Source organism: Mustela lutreola, chromosome 14 (assembly GCF_030435805.1).
Source record: "Mustela lutreola isolate mMusLut2 chromosome 14, mMusLut2.pri, whole genome shotgun sequence".
Taxonomy (NCBI): domain Eukaryota; kingdom Metazoa; phylum Chordata; class Mammalia; order Carnivora; family Mustelidae; genus Mustela; species Mustela lutreola.
Genome location: NC_081303.1, coordinates 22,215,973 through 22,232,709, shown reverse-complemented (window position 1 = coordinate 22,232,709; position 16,737 = coordinate 22,215,973). Strand labels below are relative to the sequence as shown.

The following is a 16,737-nucleotide window of genomic DNA, read 5'->3' as shown; positions in this document are numbered from 1 at the left end:
CTTATAAATTGCTTACTGGATAAGTCAATGTACTGTAATGTAACTAAAATATATTTGATCAATTTTTTTTAGTTATATTTATTTTCTAGATAATCTGAACCGATTGAATCGTTCAGCACATATAAAACCTCAGTAAAATAAAGCAACAATAGACCTTGTGTTTCTTACTTCCATTGAAACAATGGTAGTAGGGAACTTGTATATGTGTGTCCACAGAAAAGCAATGGGGATGGGGGATATATAATTGAAGTGATATCAGATTAATGTTCCTCAGTTTTAATAGCACTTAAATGGTAACCAAAGGTGGAATATCTGAAGATAAATTCAGTCTCACTACAGTGAGAGTTTGCTGTAAAGAAAAAGTAAAAATAAGACAGATAAAACCAGTTATTGTGGGGTCATTCTCATACATGACCTGAAATTGCCACTGTGAGTGTCACCCTGGAATAGAAAATAAAGGAAGAGAAATTATTTCTACAAAAGTTATTTCCAGAAAGTTACATTCAAATGCACACAAGAAAAGGCAGGTGCTGATTAAGCAAGCATGACTTTAAAAAGAAAAAGAAAAAGACCCAGAGAGCAGGAAACAGGCAAGCTTGAGGAAAAGAAGAAAAAAGTGATGAACCCTGGAATAAAGAAGAAGAAACGTACTGGAAGGGATGAAAAGGCAGAATAAGGAAATCATGGAAGGAAAACCGTAAATTGTGGGAGACTTGTTTATAAGATGGTAGTTTTGCCAATTTCCAGAAACAGCCTATGTAAGTAAGACAAGTTTGGAAGAGGGTATTTCTCTCTGATCTTTTATCTTTACTGAAGATGCCTTTCTCTGAGACTCTTATTCCCTTAAACTTTTTCAAATAAAGGTAAATATAATACCTTAAATTAAAAAAGTTGCTAACAAAAAGAACCCCATATTGGATGCAAGTAACCTCAATAAAAAAGTACTTCAGGGAGCCTACATGGCTCAGTCAGTTGGGCGGCTGCCTTTGGCTCAGGTTATGATCTCAGGGATCCTGGGATCAAGGCCAGTGTTGGGCTACTTCCTCAGTGGGGTGTCTGCTTCTCCCTTTCCCTCTGCCCCTCCCCCTGCTTATGCTCTGTCTCTCTCTCTAATAAATAAATTAAATCTTTTTAAAAAAAAGTAGTTCAGATTATTACCAAGAGGGGTAGTTTGGCTGTCTAAGGAGAGGTCTCATAGTGTAGTGTTACCTGGGTGAACAGGACAGGGTATACAGTTAGTCTTACAAGTTAAGAAATCACATTTGTGAAAACCCTGAGAATGACCTGGTCTCTCAGGGCTAGAATGACATTAACTAAGCTCATTCAGAATGATGCTGAAAACAAGAATACCATGAAGGGTATACACATGACTCTTCTTGATAGTACATTCTTTATAAGCAGATAACATGTGGCTTCAAATTATAGGAGAAGTAGCTTCAAAATCTGGGTAGAATCGGAACAAGAGAAGCTAATTACACAATTTGAAGGTTGTAAGGCATTATGATAAATATCCAGAAAGAAAATTGTCACAATAGAACTATTTTTGCTACTAGGTATCAAAATCAAATCCTTGGGCCACAGTGTACTCTTCCCTAAATAGTGTTTGGGTGGCATAGCCCGTTTGTCCATGACTCTCCTTTTTTTATGGCTTTCTACTGCTAAACTATCCTCCCTGCTGATTACATTTGTCTTCAATTATAATAAATCAGCAGGTGCTTATGCTTTTTAAAGTAACTGCCCAAATCTCTGTTCCATTTTGTATTGATTTTTAAGGATTAATTCCAAAAAGGAAATCACATTTGTTTTATTTGCAAATTTCTATTCCCTTGTCCTCTCTCCACTGAATCAACATTAAAAAAAATTCAGTAAGATCAGTGATTACCATAGCATGTAACAAAAGACATGACCACTAATTGCTACAAGAATGAGATAAAACAATGGGAATAAAGTTGTCAAAAACTACTTTTGAAAAAATTAGACAACCAGGAATCAATAAAGATTAGAAGAAAGTACAAAACCCTTGGAAAGACAATAAAATATGCATAATTTGACCAGTGAAATTCTAATTTTGGAGTTTCTACATTATAAGTTATGTTTACATTGTCAAAAGGAAATGTGTTCTGACTTAAGCAAACCTGGGCTTGGTTTGTCCTGCTTCTCCACATTTTTCCTCAAAGACCATTTTAAGTTCTTCTACATTCCATTCCTCCATTCCCTAACCTTGAGCTTATGGTTAAATAGCACATTTTTATCAATAAATGCACTAAAAGATACATACCTGTCCAATTAAAAGACCTGAGACAAAAGCCTTCCCTTGAAGATTTATGTTTGAAAGATACTGGCCAACAGTCTCTTCTACAATGTAGGTTCTTCCCATTATCGGGAACTAATTCAATCTCCTAAATTACAAGAAAAAGATACATGCCATTTTTAGGTAAAAATATAATTTGCAATGTTTTTGTCATGGGGGTTATATAGCAACAGAAGTAGTACCATCCTGATTACTATCCCATGCCTTGCAGAGATTGCTTGTTAGGTAGGGTATTCTTTCCTGCAAAGTTCAAATGTAGCTTCAGAATTCTCGACACAGTGCTGCCTGGAATGACTACCGATCAACTAGAGTTGCCATAAAAGATAAAACTCACTTCCATTATCTAAGATAAAGGGAGAGAATGCTAACCTACTAGTCAACACACCTAATTTATTTACTACTCCTTAGTTGTATCATTTTTGATAGTCTATTCCTGAGCCTTATTGTAATCATTTCTAAAACAGGAAAGAAGACAATTTCTGAACTGCTCTTAGCAGGGAGAGACCAAATTCATTGAGACTCAATAAGCATACTATGAAGAATTACTGTGTGCTAGAAATTGTGGCAAGTGGGATGGCACAAAGATGAATAATACTTGACCTATGGCCTTGAGTAACTCACAGCATAATTAGAATTATGGAATTCGATAAGCAGCAGTGCAATAATAATGAACATTTACAGAGTTTTTTCTAAGTACTTTATATATGGTAACGTCTGTAATGTTCACAAAAACTCCAGGAGGTAGGTACTATTATTATAAATCCTGTTTTATAGATGAAAAACCAAAAGGAAGAAAAGCAATGTAACTTGCTAAGCAACAAAGCTGGTAAATGGCAAAGGTGGGACTTAAACTCAGGTGGGATTTATAAACTCAGGCAGTCTCACCCTAGAATCCATGCCTTTAAATGCTATGTTCATGCTGAGGAATCATACCCAGTCTCTCAGTTAAACCTTTACAAAGGGTGGTCCTGTTCTGCACTCCTATGCTTGTTCTCTCTCTCCAGTTTGTAAACAGCAGTTGCAGCATTTTGAATAGAAAAAATAGTCATTTCAATTGTGCAAAAAGTTTCAGTCTTATTTAGTACAACAAAGTCAAGGCAATTGCAGATGAGGTAGGGTGGTGTATCCGCCACCAGTTAAGTAAACCTCCAATCACAATGATTTTGCATTACTCTAAAAGTAAAGCCCAGAGAACTGGTTCCAGTCTGAAATTGCCTACTGGATGTTGTTTTTTCAAAGAGCATGTTCAGTTTTGTCTCAAAATGCATTCAATTTCTTCCCAGCTCTTTTCCAACAACTGCAAGTAAATTTGGTTTGCACAAGGGTTATTTTTAGACTAAGTCTACAACTGCCTATCTAAATCATTAATGCTGCTATAAATTTAAAAGTTTTCCACTTTTAATAGTGCCTTAACATATTAAACTTCCCTCTTCTCCGTCACGCTATTCCACTCCTTTTCCTTCTGCCTTAATAATTTTTGAGAGAAAAAGCAGTGACAGTGACTCCTAAGTTATATGTAACTTCCCAATCTTATTTTTCCAAGGCGTCACCCAGTAATCATACTACTTTAATGCTTCTTTAAAACTTTAAAATATAGCCAACGATACTTTACAAAGGACACTACTAAAAACACAGATCTTGCCTAAAACAGTTCAATTTATCCTAAAGCATTGTGTGACAGCATAAGGTGTGCAAGTTGTCCAAGCATTGCGACTTGAGACAATTCAATCTCTTTTTCCTCTGGTTTTCTAGTCTACAAAATAAAGATTTTGAATCAGGCAAGTCTGAAAATCTATCCAGGTTTAGGACTGTTGATTCCCAGTAGAGGATATCTGCATTTTCCAAATAGCAGATCACTAATCGTGAGCCAAGGGCATAATGCAGTACTACGCATACCAGCAACCTTAATTAAAGTGCGTATATAAAATATTTGGGGGGGGGGAATCAACTTGTCCTTAATAATAATCACAAAAGGGCTGCTACTGTGGGAACTGAGTGGGGGGTGGGGGGATGAATTGGGAATTGCTTTATTTTCACTGAAGAAGTTAAGAATTCTTTCGGAAGAGTAATTAAACATGACATAATCTACAGATTCAGCATAGAAGTCACAGATTCCCGATCTGGACACAAGCAGTTCCATGACGGAGGCAAGGTGATAAGCGGTTTTTAAGAATGTGTTTTAAAACTTTTGTTATAACGGTTATTCCATCTTGAAAATAGAAGCATATGGTAGCCCTTTCTACAGTATTACCTTAAAACATAAAAACAAAGGCTACAAAGCCCTCCTGCATTACTTTAAATCCTCCCCCTGAAAAATTAACCAGGATCCGTCAATTCCTGTTGGTTCGCTGTCACCCGCCCCGCCACATACCAAAGGCATCTAAGTCCGCCGTCTTAAAGTAAGTTCTGTCATAACTGGGCTTGAATGTGGTACCCGAGGCTCTGCCCCTATGTTTCCTACATCGGTTCCTTTTCTTCCTCCTGAGCCCGAGCGCACACACTCAACCCTCACAGACACTTCTTACACCCGAAGGCTGACTCACCTGCGCTCAGAATGTGCCCGTGTGACAGACAAATCTGTCAAACTGTCAGTCCTTCTCAGAAGGGGACTTAAGGGGCAAGTACAAGCCAGATTCCCCTCGGGTCCAAGTTCCACGGCCAATGAATTCATCAGAAAGCGACAAACTTCCCACACCTCACTTCCCACTTGAAACCCAGGGTCTCTGGAGTCGGGTGGCGCCGTCTGATGACGCACGCAGCCCCCCTTCCTTCACCGCAGTACCTCAGCCAAAGCGACTGCGGTCGCCACCCCGCCCCCTTCCGGGCGCCATTGAGAGCGTGGCGGTAGCCCGGCGACTGCCGTCCAGTCCCTCCCGGACCGATGCCCTCTAGTGGTTCAGTGTCTAGAAGCCGTCAAAGAGGACGACCCATGGCATCCCGGAGCTTTGACGGTAAGGCCGCCTTGCTTTTCCGGGAGGGACGTGAGTTGACGAGTACTCTGTGGCGCCGCCTCGCGGATAGTGGTCATGCTGCCGGGGGAGGAGACCGTGGGGGGCGGGGAGAAAAAAAGGGAGCTGAATGGGCGATGCGCAATCAGGCTCACGGAAGGGGTTGAGAAAAACACTACGTTTCCCGCAGGCCCGCGCGGCTTGAGGCGGGTGGACTGGGGAACCGGAAATCAGACTGGGTCAGAGGCCGCGGCTGAACTCGGTTTCCCAGGGTGCCCCGCTTCCGGCGGGTGCGCGCGCATTTCGGGCGCGGGCGCGTTTGGTGCCAGCGCTAAGGCTGGACTCGATTTCCCAGGGTCGCGCCGCGGGAGCCTCCGGCGGGCAGGCGCACGCGAGCCACGGAGCGAGGTGGCCGAGGCGGCCGCCCAGGCTTCTGGGTCCTCTTGGTCTTCGCCTTTCTTGTCGGTTTCTGCTGCGCAGGCGGCTGGCCCCGCGGCCTCCGGCCCGATCGACATGGCGGCTGTGTTGCAGCAAGTCCTGGAGCGCACAGAGCTGAACAAGCTGCCTAAGTCCGTCCAGAACAAACTGGAGAAGTTCCTCGCGGACCAGCAATCCGAGATCGATGGCCTGAAGGGGCGGCATGAGAAATTTAAGGTGGAGAGTGGTAAGTGGCGACAGTCTTCCCGCTCTTGATGCTGGGCCCGACTCCTTAGCTGTGGCTGGTCTTCTCCCCTTGCGAGCTGGCTCTCTGCCTACGACTTCTCCGGTGGCATCACTTCCCCGGCGCCTTAGATCGCCCCGAGGCCTTCTTTTACCTCCTCTCACAGTTTGAGAAGAAGGCGCCTTTTTGTTTGTTTTAAACGGAATTTACACTTCGTTCCATTTTCTTCGTAATTACTGTGGTCTTACTGAGGGACCCTTAGGGTTCGGCACGTAGAAATTGTGAAGATCTGGGTGGGTTTACTCCGGGCTAGCGAGAGGCTGCGGCGCCTGTCTCTACTACCTGGAGTACCCTATCTTTATGTTGCCTTGCGGGTAATTTCCGCTCGCTTTTCTGCACACCTGCCTTCAGAGGTGTTTGTCTAATGGACTGCTTCACGCACTTAGTTCTGTTTTTCAGTCCTGCGCGCTGTTGAGGTGACGAACTAGATGGTCGGATAAAAGAGTAGGTGCCTAAGACAGCATTGGAAACACAGCGAACGTAAATGAGTTTGATCCATCGGATTTTTCTCTAAAAGTTGGGGTTTAAAGACCCGTTGATAGGTACTTACAGTAGACCCTCAAATAAGAAAGTTACCGACAATAGTAACTTGAATATCCGGTAAGAAAGATTAAAATCATACGAACTGCCGTTAGTGAAATACAAACTGTTATTTGTCCTGGTTCACCTGGGGGTGTGGGGGGGTATGTTGCTGTTTTTGCTAAACTGATTGAAAATTCTGAATACATTATCACTTCAAAAATGTAATTATCAAGCGGAATTGGTGTCAAAAAGTAATTCTCTGAATCCCAACACTGATGATACAACGCGTCTGTTCATTAACTTATACATAAATATTGATTGTCGTCTTTGTGCTTGATACTGTGCTGAACAGGACACACTCAGTCCTTCCCCTGTAAAGTTAACTCATTTTTTACATAAGGTTAATTATTTTATGTTTTTGGATATTTGAGTCTTTCAACAGAACCTTTTTTTTCCCCCCCAGTTTTTTTTTTTTTAATTTTTAATTTTTTAGGAACATATAATGTATTATTAGCCCCAGGGGCACAGGCCTGTGAATCGCCAGGTTTACACACTTCACAGCACCCACCATAGCACATGCCTTCCCCAATGTCCATAACCCAACCACCCTCAACAGAGCCTTTTAAAACAAAGCAGTGTTTAATCCTTTTTTTTCCTCCATTTAATAAGGTTTTTTGGGGTTTTGTTTGTTTCTTTCTTTTTTGTATGTGTGTGTGCTTTATGATAAAATGTCTACTGATATTTGGGGAAAATACAGAGATAATTACTAAGACATATTGCCTACCTTGAAGAATTTCAGTCTTGTGGAACAGACGTAGAAGTTGGAAAACCCCCTGTAGGTCTTATTTTCTTTTGTTATGTTCATGCAAGTCAGCTGGAAATGTTGAAGTTCTGTGCTCTTATTTATCTTTACTCAGATCCTCTTATTTGGAGTGCAATTCAAATACTGTGTCTTAAATACTAAAATCAACATCGTTAAAAAATAAGTAGCATATTGACTGTGTGTACATGTGTGTTTGATTTTATTTTTTTCTCTGCTTCTGAAGAACAACAGTACTTTGAGATAGAGAAGAGGCTGTCCCACAGTCAGGAGAGACTTGTGAATGAAACCCGAGAGTGTCAAAGCTTGAGGCTTGACCTAGAGAAGCTCAGTAAGTATTTTTACATCCTTATTTTATTTTTGTAGTATGGAGCTCTTTAGGTACTTTTTTCTATGCTTCGGAAACATTGATTTACTATTTATGAAAATACTGATTGTTGTTGTTTTCATTTATAGTGGTATTTGGAGTTTTCACGTGATGGTAAAAACTTTATGAAGAACATATGGTTTAATTTATGGTCAGGAGACCTCGGTTCTAATTTTGACTGCTATAAAAGCTCTTGTCATATGTAAATCATGACATACAAAATGACTAGAACCACCTGTCCATCTGCTTACATAACTGTACAGATAAAATGAGAGTTGTTTGAAAGCATTTTTAAAAGTCATAATGCATTATGCAACTGAAAATGTAATTAAGGAGAGAATTATTTTTAATTTGTTGAAGATTAAAGCCTATTAATTTCATTATTATGTTAGAAATAAGTATTTATGAATTCCAGGGTATTTCCTCTTTAAAACCTGTTTCTTGGGAAAGATGAGTAATTTACTTTTTTTTTTTTTCCTTAAGATTTATTTATTTTTAGAGAAAGTACAAGGGGCAGGGGAGAGAATTGTTAGCAAACATGAGGCTCAGTATCACCCCCCTGAGATCATGACCTGAGCTGAAAACAAGAGTCACATGCTTAACAGCCTGTTCTGCTCAGGTGCCCTGTGTAATTTCCTTTTTAATAAGTTTCTTATATCATTAAGTTCTAGAAGATAAACAAGATCTCATTTAAAGGTCCTGGCATTTCTCAGGAAAATGATGTGTATTATTGCTTTGCTTATGATGGGAGAAAGCAAATGTCAGAAAAGATCTTTATGGAGTGGGGGCATAATATTTGTTATTAGATATAGCTGGATTTTTAATTTGATCGGGAACACAGGAAACTAATAAAAGAATGGTTAATATTTCAGCCTTTTTTCTTAACCAGGTCTGTGCCCATCAACTATTTAGGTCATAATTTTTTTCCAGCTAATTTTGAAACGCTTAATTTTTAAAATATATGTATAATGATATATATACATAGGTAATGAGGGCACAAGTAATTTATCAAGTAGCTAGATCTGGTTCATTATCTGTATATAGTTCTGCCTTGGCATAATAACTAGGTCTGTAGAGCTGAGGTGCTAAAGAATTTCAGAAAAATTACCATGATTAAAGCTTCTTTAATGCAGTATGGAAGAGGGAGGAGGAGGAGAAGAAGGATAAGGAGAAGAAGGAAGAGGAGGAGAAGATAAGGATAAACCTAGACACATATCTAAAGTATGACTTTCTAGGGTATACAGTTATGTTCGTGTTTTTTCAGTTTATCATCCCAGATCTATAAGTTTGGAAAACAGTATATAATATTAATGCAGAATAGAAAATTCAGACTAATTTAGCAGGGTTTTCCCCTATAATCCAGTTATTTAAATAGAACTAAAGATTGGAAATAGTAATAACGTATTTACTTATTAAATTGCCAGAACATAACATAGGTGTGTTTCAGAAAGTCTATTTTTCCTAGTTATCTGCATGCATTTAGAAAAGAAACTGTCAAGGGGAGGTAGTTCAGTTTCAAGGATAATTTTTTTTCCTCCACGTTGAAGGCTCTTTTTAGAGCGATAAACAAGCTGAATCACAATGATCCGTTGTTGTTATTTACTTTGTATACATTTTATATAGTTCAAATTTAGTCTGTTGATCTTGGTTTTGTCTTTACTCTTCTGATTTGCAAATATTATTCATTGTTATGATTGACTTAGAGGAATCATTGAAAAATTATTGAAGTGCTAATTGTATATGTTTTTTCCTATAAATGTTGGTTTGAATCATCACAAATATGATTTTGGACACAGGAATAGCTTTTTTAAAAATCTGGTCTTGGGGCACCTGGGTGGCTCAGTCGGTTGGGCATCTGACTGTTGGTTTCAGCTCAGGTCTAGATCTCAGGGTCTTGAGTTTGATCCCTGTGTTGGGGTCCACACTGGACATGATGCTAAAAATAATAAATAAGAGAGGCACCTGGGTGGCTCAGTTGGTTAGTGTCTGCCTTCAGGTCAGGCCATGATCCCAGGGTCCTGAATTGAGCCCTGCATTAACCTCCCTGCTCATCAGGGAGCCTGCTTCTCCCTCCCCTTCTGCTGCTCCCACTGCTTCTGCACACGTGCTCTCTCTCTCTCAAATAAATAAAATCTTTTTAAAAAATATACAAATTTTGGTTTAGGATTAAATTTGGCATAGTCATGAATTTGAAATACTGTGATACTGTGTTCTATAACTCAGCCTTTCTGTGACTCAGTTTCTTCATTTTAAAACATGTATATGGGTGGCAGTTGGATGAAAACTCTCATTGTAGTTTGTAAGTTTCTGTGTATATACTCATAAAATTCCTTTTATCCAGACAATCAACTGAAGGCACTAACTGAGAAAAATAAAGAACTCGAAGTTGCTCAGGATCGCAATATTGCCATTCAGGTAAAAGTTATTTCTATGAATAAAGCTAACTATAAACATGATACTTGAGGAAGTATTCTGTTTTGTGTTACTTAATGGGATGGTGAAACATGTTCTATTAGGAGAAACTACTACCCGAAATGCATATATATAAATTCCTTAATTGGACCTTTATATGTTTATTGATTAGGTATTTCTTTTACTCATCAGAATATGTTGGTACTTACTATAAAAAAAAAATTGTTTAAACACTATAGCTATTAAGGTGGTGATTTTTTTAAAAATTCACATTGTAAGTGAAGTGCCACAGAACTGTAAGTAGGAGAGATATTCATAGATTTATTTGTCCTCCACTCACCCACTTACCTACCTGTTATCGTTCCTTTCTTTTAGATATTTAATTTAATAATGTTGTTTATTTAATTTAATACTTATGTTGTATTTAATACTTAATGTTGCTCAGGCATTATTTCAGTTATTGTGATTCATTTGGGAATATGGATAAATCCATATTGGAAATCATTTCCTCAGAGTAGTGGTAACATACTGGATGTGATCACAAGGATTGTTTACCCATTGGTTTAATGAAGTGATCATACCAGTGATTCTCTAAATAGAACTTCAGACTCTTGCCATTGCTTTTTAGAAATTTGTGTTTGGAAAAACAAAAACAAAAACTTGTATTTGATTTGAGATTAAAGGTACTTGATGTATAAAACATACTTATAAGGGGAAAGTAGTAAACTTAATCCAATAGAAATTTAAAATTCTCTGCATAAAAAAACTAAAACACAAGTAAACCACTGAGAGTATTTTTTTCAATTAAAATATGACTATATGGATCCTTACTATATGGCTGCTTTCATAGTCTTAAGAGAAATCATTCAAGGGGAAATGGGCAAAGGAATTAAAAAAAAAAAAGGAAGCTGCACAAATGTTCAGTGGCAATATGAAATGGTGCTCTGCTTCAGTTGTGATCAGAAAAAGCAGATAAAACAATAAGGTAATTATTTTTCATCTCCCCATGTTAACGTTGATGTCTTTCTTGTCCTTTTTTAAGAATGATCTTCAGTTCTGGCATGAGTGGCTTGAGATTGGCACTTATGAATCAAAGCATATTGATTGCCATTGTCTTGCTGCAAAGCAGTTTGAGAAAATATATTAAATAATAATATAATTATATATTTTATATAAAATATATTAAATAACTTAAATGGAATTAAATAATTCCATTTCTCAGTCTCTTTCTTGAAAAATAATTTGATTCAGCCTGTAAATACAGTGCTATCCATTAAAATTGCATTTTATGGCAGCAAAAAATTAAATTTAATGTCTTTTCTACAAAGGCATGTTTAAGTAATGAGAACACTTCCAAGTGACAAATAGTAATGTGAAATTTTTCCATAAGCTTATGAAAAATAATTTTTAAAAATGTAAAATATAAATAACGTTGAGATTACAGGTAATTTTTAAATTTCTTGATGTATTAAGTTAGAAAACTAACCATTCTTAAACTACAGCTAATGTTAAATAAAGTGACATTTCTGTGCTGGAACACAGTTTTTTAATTTAAACATATTCTCCTTTATATAATAGAGCCAGTTTACAAGGACAAAAGAAGAATTAGAAGCTGAGAAAAGAGACTTAGTTAGAACCAATGAGAGACTATCTCAAGAACTTGAATATTTAACAGGTATGAAGAAGTAATTTAGCCTCTAACTCCACTCTCTCCTCTCTCTTCTAGTAGTGCTAGGAATTAATCCCCAGTCCATTTCTGTTGCTGATATTTGTTTGTCGTAGCGCAGAATATAGTTCAATGTAATATCCAACTGTGTCTCAAACTCATTTATCTTTATATCATTATCAAGGTTTTAAAGAAGTGTCTAGACGAATATACACAAATGAAAAATACCTAAGAAGTTGTAATTTGGACCAAGATTTACATGTTAAGATACTTGCTACAATGTTATTTATAATATCAAATTGGAAGCAGTTTAAGTGTTCAGTTGTGGAGGCTAACAGGTATATGGACAAGGTATAACTTGTCCATAAACATTCAATATGTATAAGAACCTGAAAGGAATACTTGTATTTAAAAATATGGACTGGAGTTAGGCAGGAATATAAGCTAACTAATACATAAAAGTAGGATAGATACAAAGTATATAGTCTATGATGTAGTTGATATATTAAGGTTAACTTGACTATTAGTGTAATGGAATCAAGTTCCCTTTGGTTCCTTTTATAAAATTTTTGAATATTTTTATTAATAGAATTTTCAGCTATTTATGTTGTTATATAGTAATATTCAATTAGGTAACTACACTTTTCCAACCTCAGTTAAGTTACTTCAGAATATTCTTTGGTGATGTTGATCAGTTAGTGGTTAGATAAAATTAAAAGAATTTTTTTTTTTAAAAAAAACTTCAGTGTAGGAATATAGTAAAAATTAAGCATGTAATATTCTGGCTGTTTTGAGTAGATGTTTATATATATTACTGCTTTTTAACTTAACAATGGCTATTTATGAAATTTTAATAGATCTATAGGTATATATCAGGAAAATTAATGTTAATTTGTATGTTCAGCTTAAGATATTGCACTTAAAATAACCAGTATAATTTAGATGTTGGGTTCGGTGCACATTTGCTAAAATTAAATTTGTAACTAAGTATGACAGAAGCAAATTAAGGAGAACTGCTTACCTTGTATTAAATGCTTGTATTTGTAGAGATGCATCTTCGATGTTTGGTTCCTCTGAGCATTAGTCATTATTTTCAAATTCTTTTCTGACTTTTCTAGAGGATTTTAAGCGTCTAAATGAAAAACTTAAGGAAAGCAATACCACAAAGGGTGATCTGCAGTTGAAACTGGATGAACTTCAAGCTTCTGATGTTTCTGTTAAAGCAAGTAACAATTCCAAATGCACAAAATACAATTTTTGCTTAAAACTCACCTAAAGTAAATTTTTGCTTAAAATGCACTTAAATTAAATTTTAAGTATAAGCAAGTGATCTGTAAAGTGATTAAAAGCTGTGTTTTTGTTTTTGTTTAATGACAGGGAAAGAGTTAAGACAGTATTAATTGAACTATTTGTTTACGTGATATTTGAGTTCCTTATAATTCTTATCTGACCATCCATTTTCTGTTAAGAATGCATGCAAATATTTATTTCTGTTAAGATTCTGCTTGTGTTCATTAGCTACTGGCAAAATCTTTTAACTAGCTGTATATTGTCTTTAACTGTAAATGTTGGTTATCTTTAGTATCGAGAAAAACGCTTGGAGCAAGAAAAGGAGTTGTTACATAATCAGAATACATGGCTGAATACAGAGTTAAAAACTAAAACTGATGAACTTCTGGCTCTTGGCAGAGAAAAAGGAAATGAGATATTAGAGCTTAAATGTAATCTTGAAAACAAAAAAGAGGAGGTAAGTTAGTAAAATTGCATTTTCATTTTGGTTAAAACTTAAATTTGTGTACCAGTTTATTACAGATGTATTCCATGGTGAGGGGTGCCTAGTGGCTTAGTCAGTTAAGCGTCTTAGTTCAGCTCAGGTCATGGTCTTGGGGTCCTGGTGTTCCAACCTCAAGACAGGCTCTGCACTGCTTAGAGGGGAGTCTGCTTGTCCCTCTTTGTCTCCCTCTGCCCCTCCCCAGCTCATGCTCACTCGCTCTCTGTCACACGCATGCTCTCTCTCTCAAATAAGTAAATAAAAATCTTTAAAAAAAAAAAAGTACTCCATGGTGTACCGAAGTAAATGTATTATATTAGAAACTTGGAAGACATAATTCATAAACATTTGGCCTAGGAAATGAACCAGTTGCATTTAAATAAATACTTTAAGATATTCTTTGATGAATTTTGATACTATCTGCAGTCTTTTGATGTATCATTGAGATACATTTAGAAGTGGTGGTAAATTTTGTTAGCTAAATCCAAATGTGCTGTTCCATAAGCCATTATTTTTCATTTTCTTAAATATACATGTTTTATCTGAAGCCCATATTTGTGTGTAGGGCATTATTTTGCTTTCACTTGGCAGCTAAACTTTATATCTGATTTTAGTTAATATAACATTCTCTCTCTATCCAACTCTTCCATTTCTAGGTTTCTAGAATGGAAGAACAGATGAATGGCTTGAAAACATCAAATGAGAATCTTCAAAAACATGTAGAAGAGCTCTTGACCAAACTGAAAGAGGTGCAGATGACCACTTTAAAATTTCTCTTTTATAAAAATGTTAAAGCACTTATGAGGCTGTAATTTTTTGAATGATTTCATGTTTTGAACTGTTTTCTGGCACCTATAAGATGGCCAGGACACTTTCATATGCTGTAGCTAAGCTGAAATATCTAGATTCAGGAATGGCAAGCACATGCTATATCCAAAGTACTGTCTGAAAATAAGTATGGTTAACTTTAATATCATTGAAGTATTACACTTTAAGATAAAAATATCAGTAATATTTTATCATTAAGTCATTTTTATCCTAAAAGCTGATGTTAATTTTTTCTCTTTAAAAATTGGATTTTTTGGGGCGCCTGGGTGGCTCAGTGGGTTAAGCCGCTGCCTTCGGCTCGGGTCATGATCTCAGAGTCCTGGGATCGAGCCCCGCATCGGGCTCTCTGCTCAGCGGGGAGCCTGCTTCCTCCTCTCTCTCTGCCTGCCTCTGCCTGCTTGTGATCTCCATCTGTCAAATAAATAAATAAAATCTTTAAAAAAAAAAAAAAAAAATTGGATTTTTTATCTTAAATTTTGATAAGCATTCTAAATTCAGTTCAGATGAGTCTGCTATAATTGGGTCTTTTTCGTAGGCCAAGGAACAGCAGGCCAGTATGGAAGAGAAATTCCACAATGAACTAAATGCTCACATAAAGCTCTCTAATCTATACAAGGTAAATGCCCAACCACACATTTTAGTGTCCTAATATTGCATTTTTGGATGTCCAGTAACTTTTTAAGATTAAATTTTAGAGTGCTGCTGATGACTCAGAGGCAAAGAGCAATGAACTGACCCGAGCGGTAGATGAACTACACAAACTTTTGAAAGAAGCTGGAGAAGGTAAGATATTTTTAATTATGAGAGGATTATTTTGTTTTTAGATAAAAGGTTTTTTTTTTTTTACTTCTGTGTAGATTGTTAGAAGTTAGATTAATCTTATTAGAGACAAAATTTGGTAGAGAAGAAAGAATCTTGGAATAAGAAACTTTGTATTTTATTTCCAACAGGTAGGATATTTGAAAATACAGGTAGTTACTGTTTTTCTAAGTTGTTTTTGTCTTAAAATCTTATATATGATCTGGTTTCTAAAAGGAAACTTTAATTCCATTTATGAAACATTGATAAGTACATATGGGTTTATAGTTTGGATATGCTCTTAATCCATAAATAATCCTCACTTTTTTAAGGTTAAAAACTGTACTTTAAAGTCTTTGATTTTCATGTGTTCTTTTTAAATGTATTTGGTTTTGGGTTTCTTCAGGGTTTTGTTTTGTTTTGTTGCTGGGGTAATACAAGTTGTTGATGTGATCTTTTCTAGTGATTTTTTGTATTCTAGACTAAAGATTGGAATAAAACCAAAGAGATACTTGGAGCCACTTTTTTACTTTGAGTTCCCTTTTTTCCCCCATGTATAAGAGACATCAAAAAAGAGAAATAGAGTCAGCGGGCCAGGACATTTCAAGAATTACAAGTAAAGCAAGAGCTTTTGGAGGATAACTGGCAACCATAGCCTGTCTAGAATTTAAAGTCTGCTGAAGGGAAGAGTAATGACCATGCTGTTACATCTTATAAATGCCAAGATTTTAATTTTATGTTTGGATATTCTGTCTTTAAAAATGTTTTTAGCCAATAAAGCAATACAAGATCATCTTTTAGAAGTGGAGGAATCTAAAGATCAAATGGAAAAAGAAATGCTTGACAAAATAGGGAAATTGGAGAAGGAATTAGATAATGCAAATGACCTGCTTTCTGCCACAAAACGTAAAGGTATGGATTAATAGATGCTTAATAATGACTTGAATGAAATACTACTACTTCCTACATAGTTCTCATTCATTTCCACTAATAGTATTTATCTATCTTAATGTGATATAGAAAACTCCATCCAGTTTTTTTGGTATTAAAATTAATACCTATTCATATCTCTACTATATTGTCAAATATAAGTACCATTTGATCACACATAATTGTGTGTCAATTTCCAGAATATTTTTAACTATTCTTACTGCATGATTTTTAGAATCAGATTATGTTACATGAAATTTGAAGTCCTATTTTAAAATTTGCGTAGGAATTCATATGTAATGCTTAGTAGGTATCCTGTTTACTTGTCTTGGGAAAAATATTATTGGCTTTAATGTGAAATACCACAGAAATATACTAGATTTCTCTGTGTTGGCACAGGAGCCATACTGTCTGAAGAAGAGCTTGCAGCCATGTCTCCTACTGCGGCAGCTGTAGCTAAAATAGTGAAACCAGGCATGAAATTAACTGAGGTAAGAATGGTATTAAATCTTATTATTTTCCTTCAGCAAAAGGAAGTTTGCTGAACTTTTAATGCTCAGAAAAATTATTCTTAAAATCATCTAATGCTTAATGGATCATTCCAAGAAAAGCTTTCTTGGTTCCTGATTCTTGCCACAGATAG

The 16,737-nt window shown here is 36.3% G+C and overlaps 2 protein-coding genes across 6 annotated transcripts in view; one reads left to right on the top strand and one right to left on the bottom strand.

Annotated features, from left to right (window-relative positions):
• Positions 1 to 5,093, bottom strand: part of ODR4 (odr-4 GPCR localization factor homolog) — a 37,525-nt gene extending 32,432 nt beyond the window's left edge. For 3 of the 4 annotated variants that reach the window (XR_009347513.1, XM_059146454.1, XM_059146455.1), the window contains exons 1-2: positions 4,855 to 5,093; positions 2,279 to 2,399 (exon numbers count right to left, since the gene is read on the bottom strand). Coding sequence is in view for 2 of the 4 variants with exons in the window: in XM_059146454.1 (XP_059002437.1) it covers positions 2,279 to 2,377 (99 nt within the window). In the remaining 2 variants the exon portion in view is untranslated. The remainder of the gene's footprint in view (positions 1 to 2,278; positions 2,400 to 4,854) is intronic. The other variant, XM_059146456.1, reaches the window with a different exon arrangement.
• A 53-nt stretch (positions 5,094 to 5,146) lies between these two features.
• The window catches only part of TPR (translocated promoter region, nuclear basket protein), a 65,828-nt gene continuing 54,237 nt past the window's right edge, over positions 5,147 to 16,737 (top strand). The window contains exons 1-12 of one of the 2 annotated variants that reach the window (XM_059146444.1): positions 5,147 to 5,262; positions 5,615 to 5,923; positions 7,549 to 7,653; positions 10,031 to 10,104; positions 11,680 to 11,776; positions 12,886 to 12,989; positions 13,350 to 13,514; positions 14,195 to 14,287; positions 14,902 to 14,982; positions 15,062 to 15,149; positions 15,936 to 16,076; positions 16,494 to 16,585. In XM_059146444.1, the coding sequence (XP_059002427.1) occupies positions 5,193 to 5,262; positions 5,615 to 5,923; positions 7,549 to 7,653; positions 10,031 to 10,104; positions 11,680 to 11,776; positions 12,886 to 12,989; positions 13,350 to 13,514; positions 14,195 to 14,287; positions 14,902 to 14,982; positions 15,062 to 15,149; positions 15,936 to 16,076; positions 16,494 to 16,585 (1,419 nt within the window). In that variant the 5' untranslated portion in view covers positions 5,147 to 5,192. The remainder of the gene's footprint in view (positions 5,263 to 5,614; positions 5,924 to 7,548; positions 7,654 to 10,030; positions 10,105 to 11,679; positions 11,777 to 12,885; positions 12,990 to 13,349; positions 13,515 to 14,194; positions 14,288 to 14,901; positions 14,983 to 15,061; positions 15,150 to 15,935; positions 16,077 to 16,493; positions 16,586 to 16,737) is intronic. The other variant, XM_059146443.1, reaches the window with a different exon arrangement.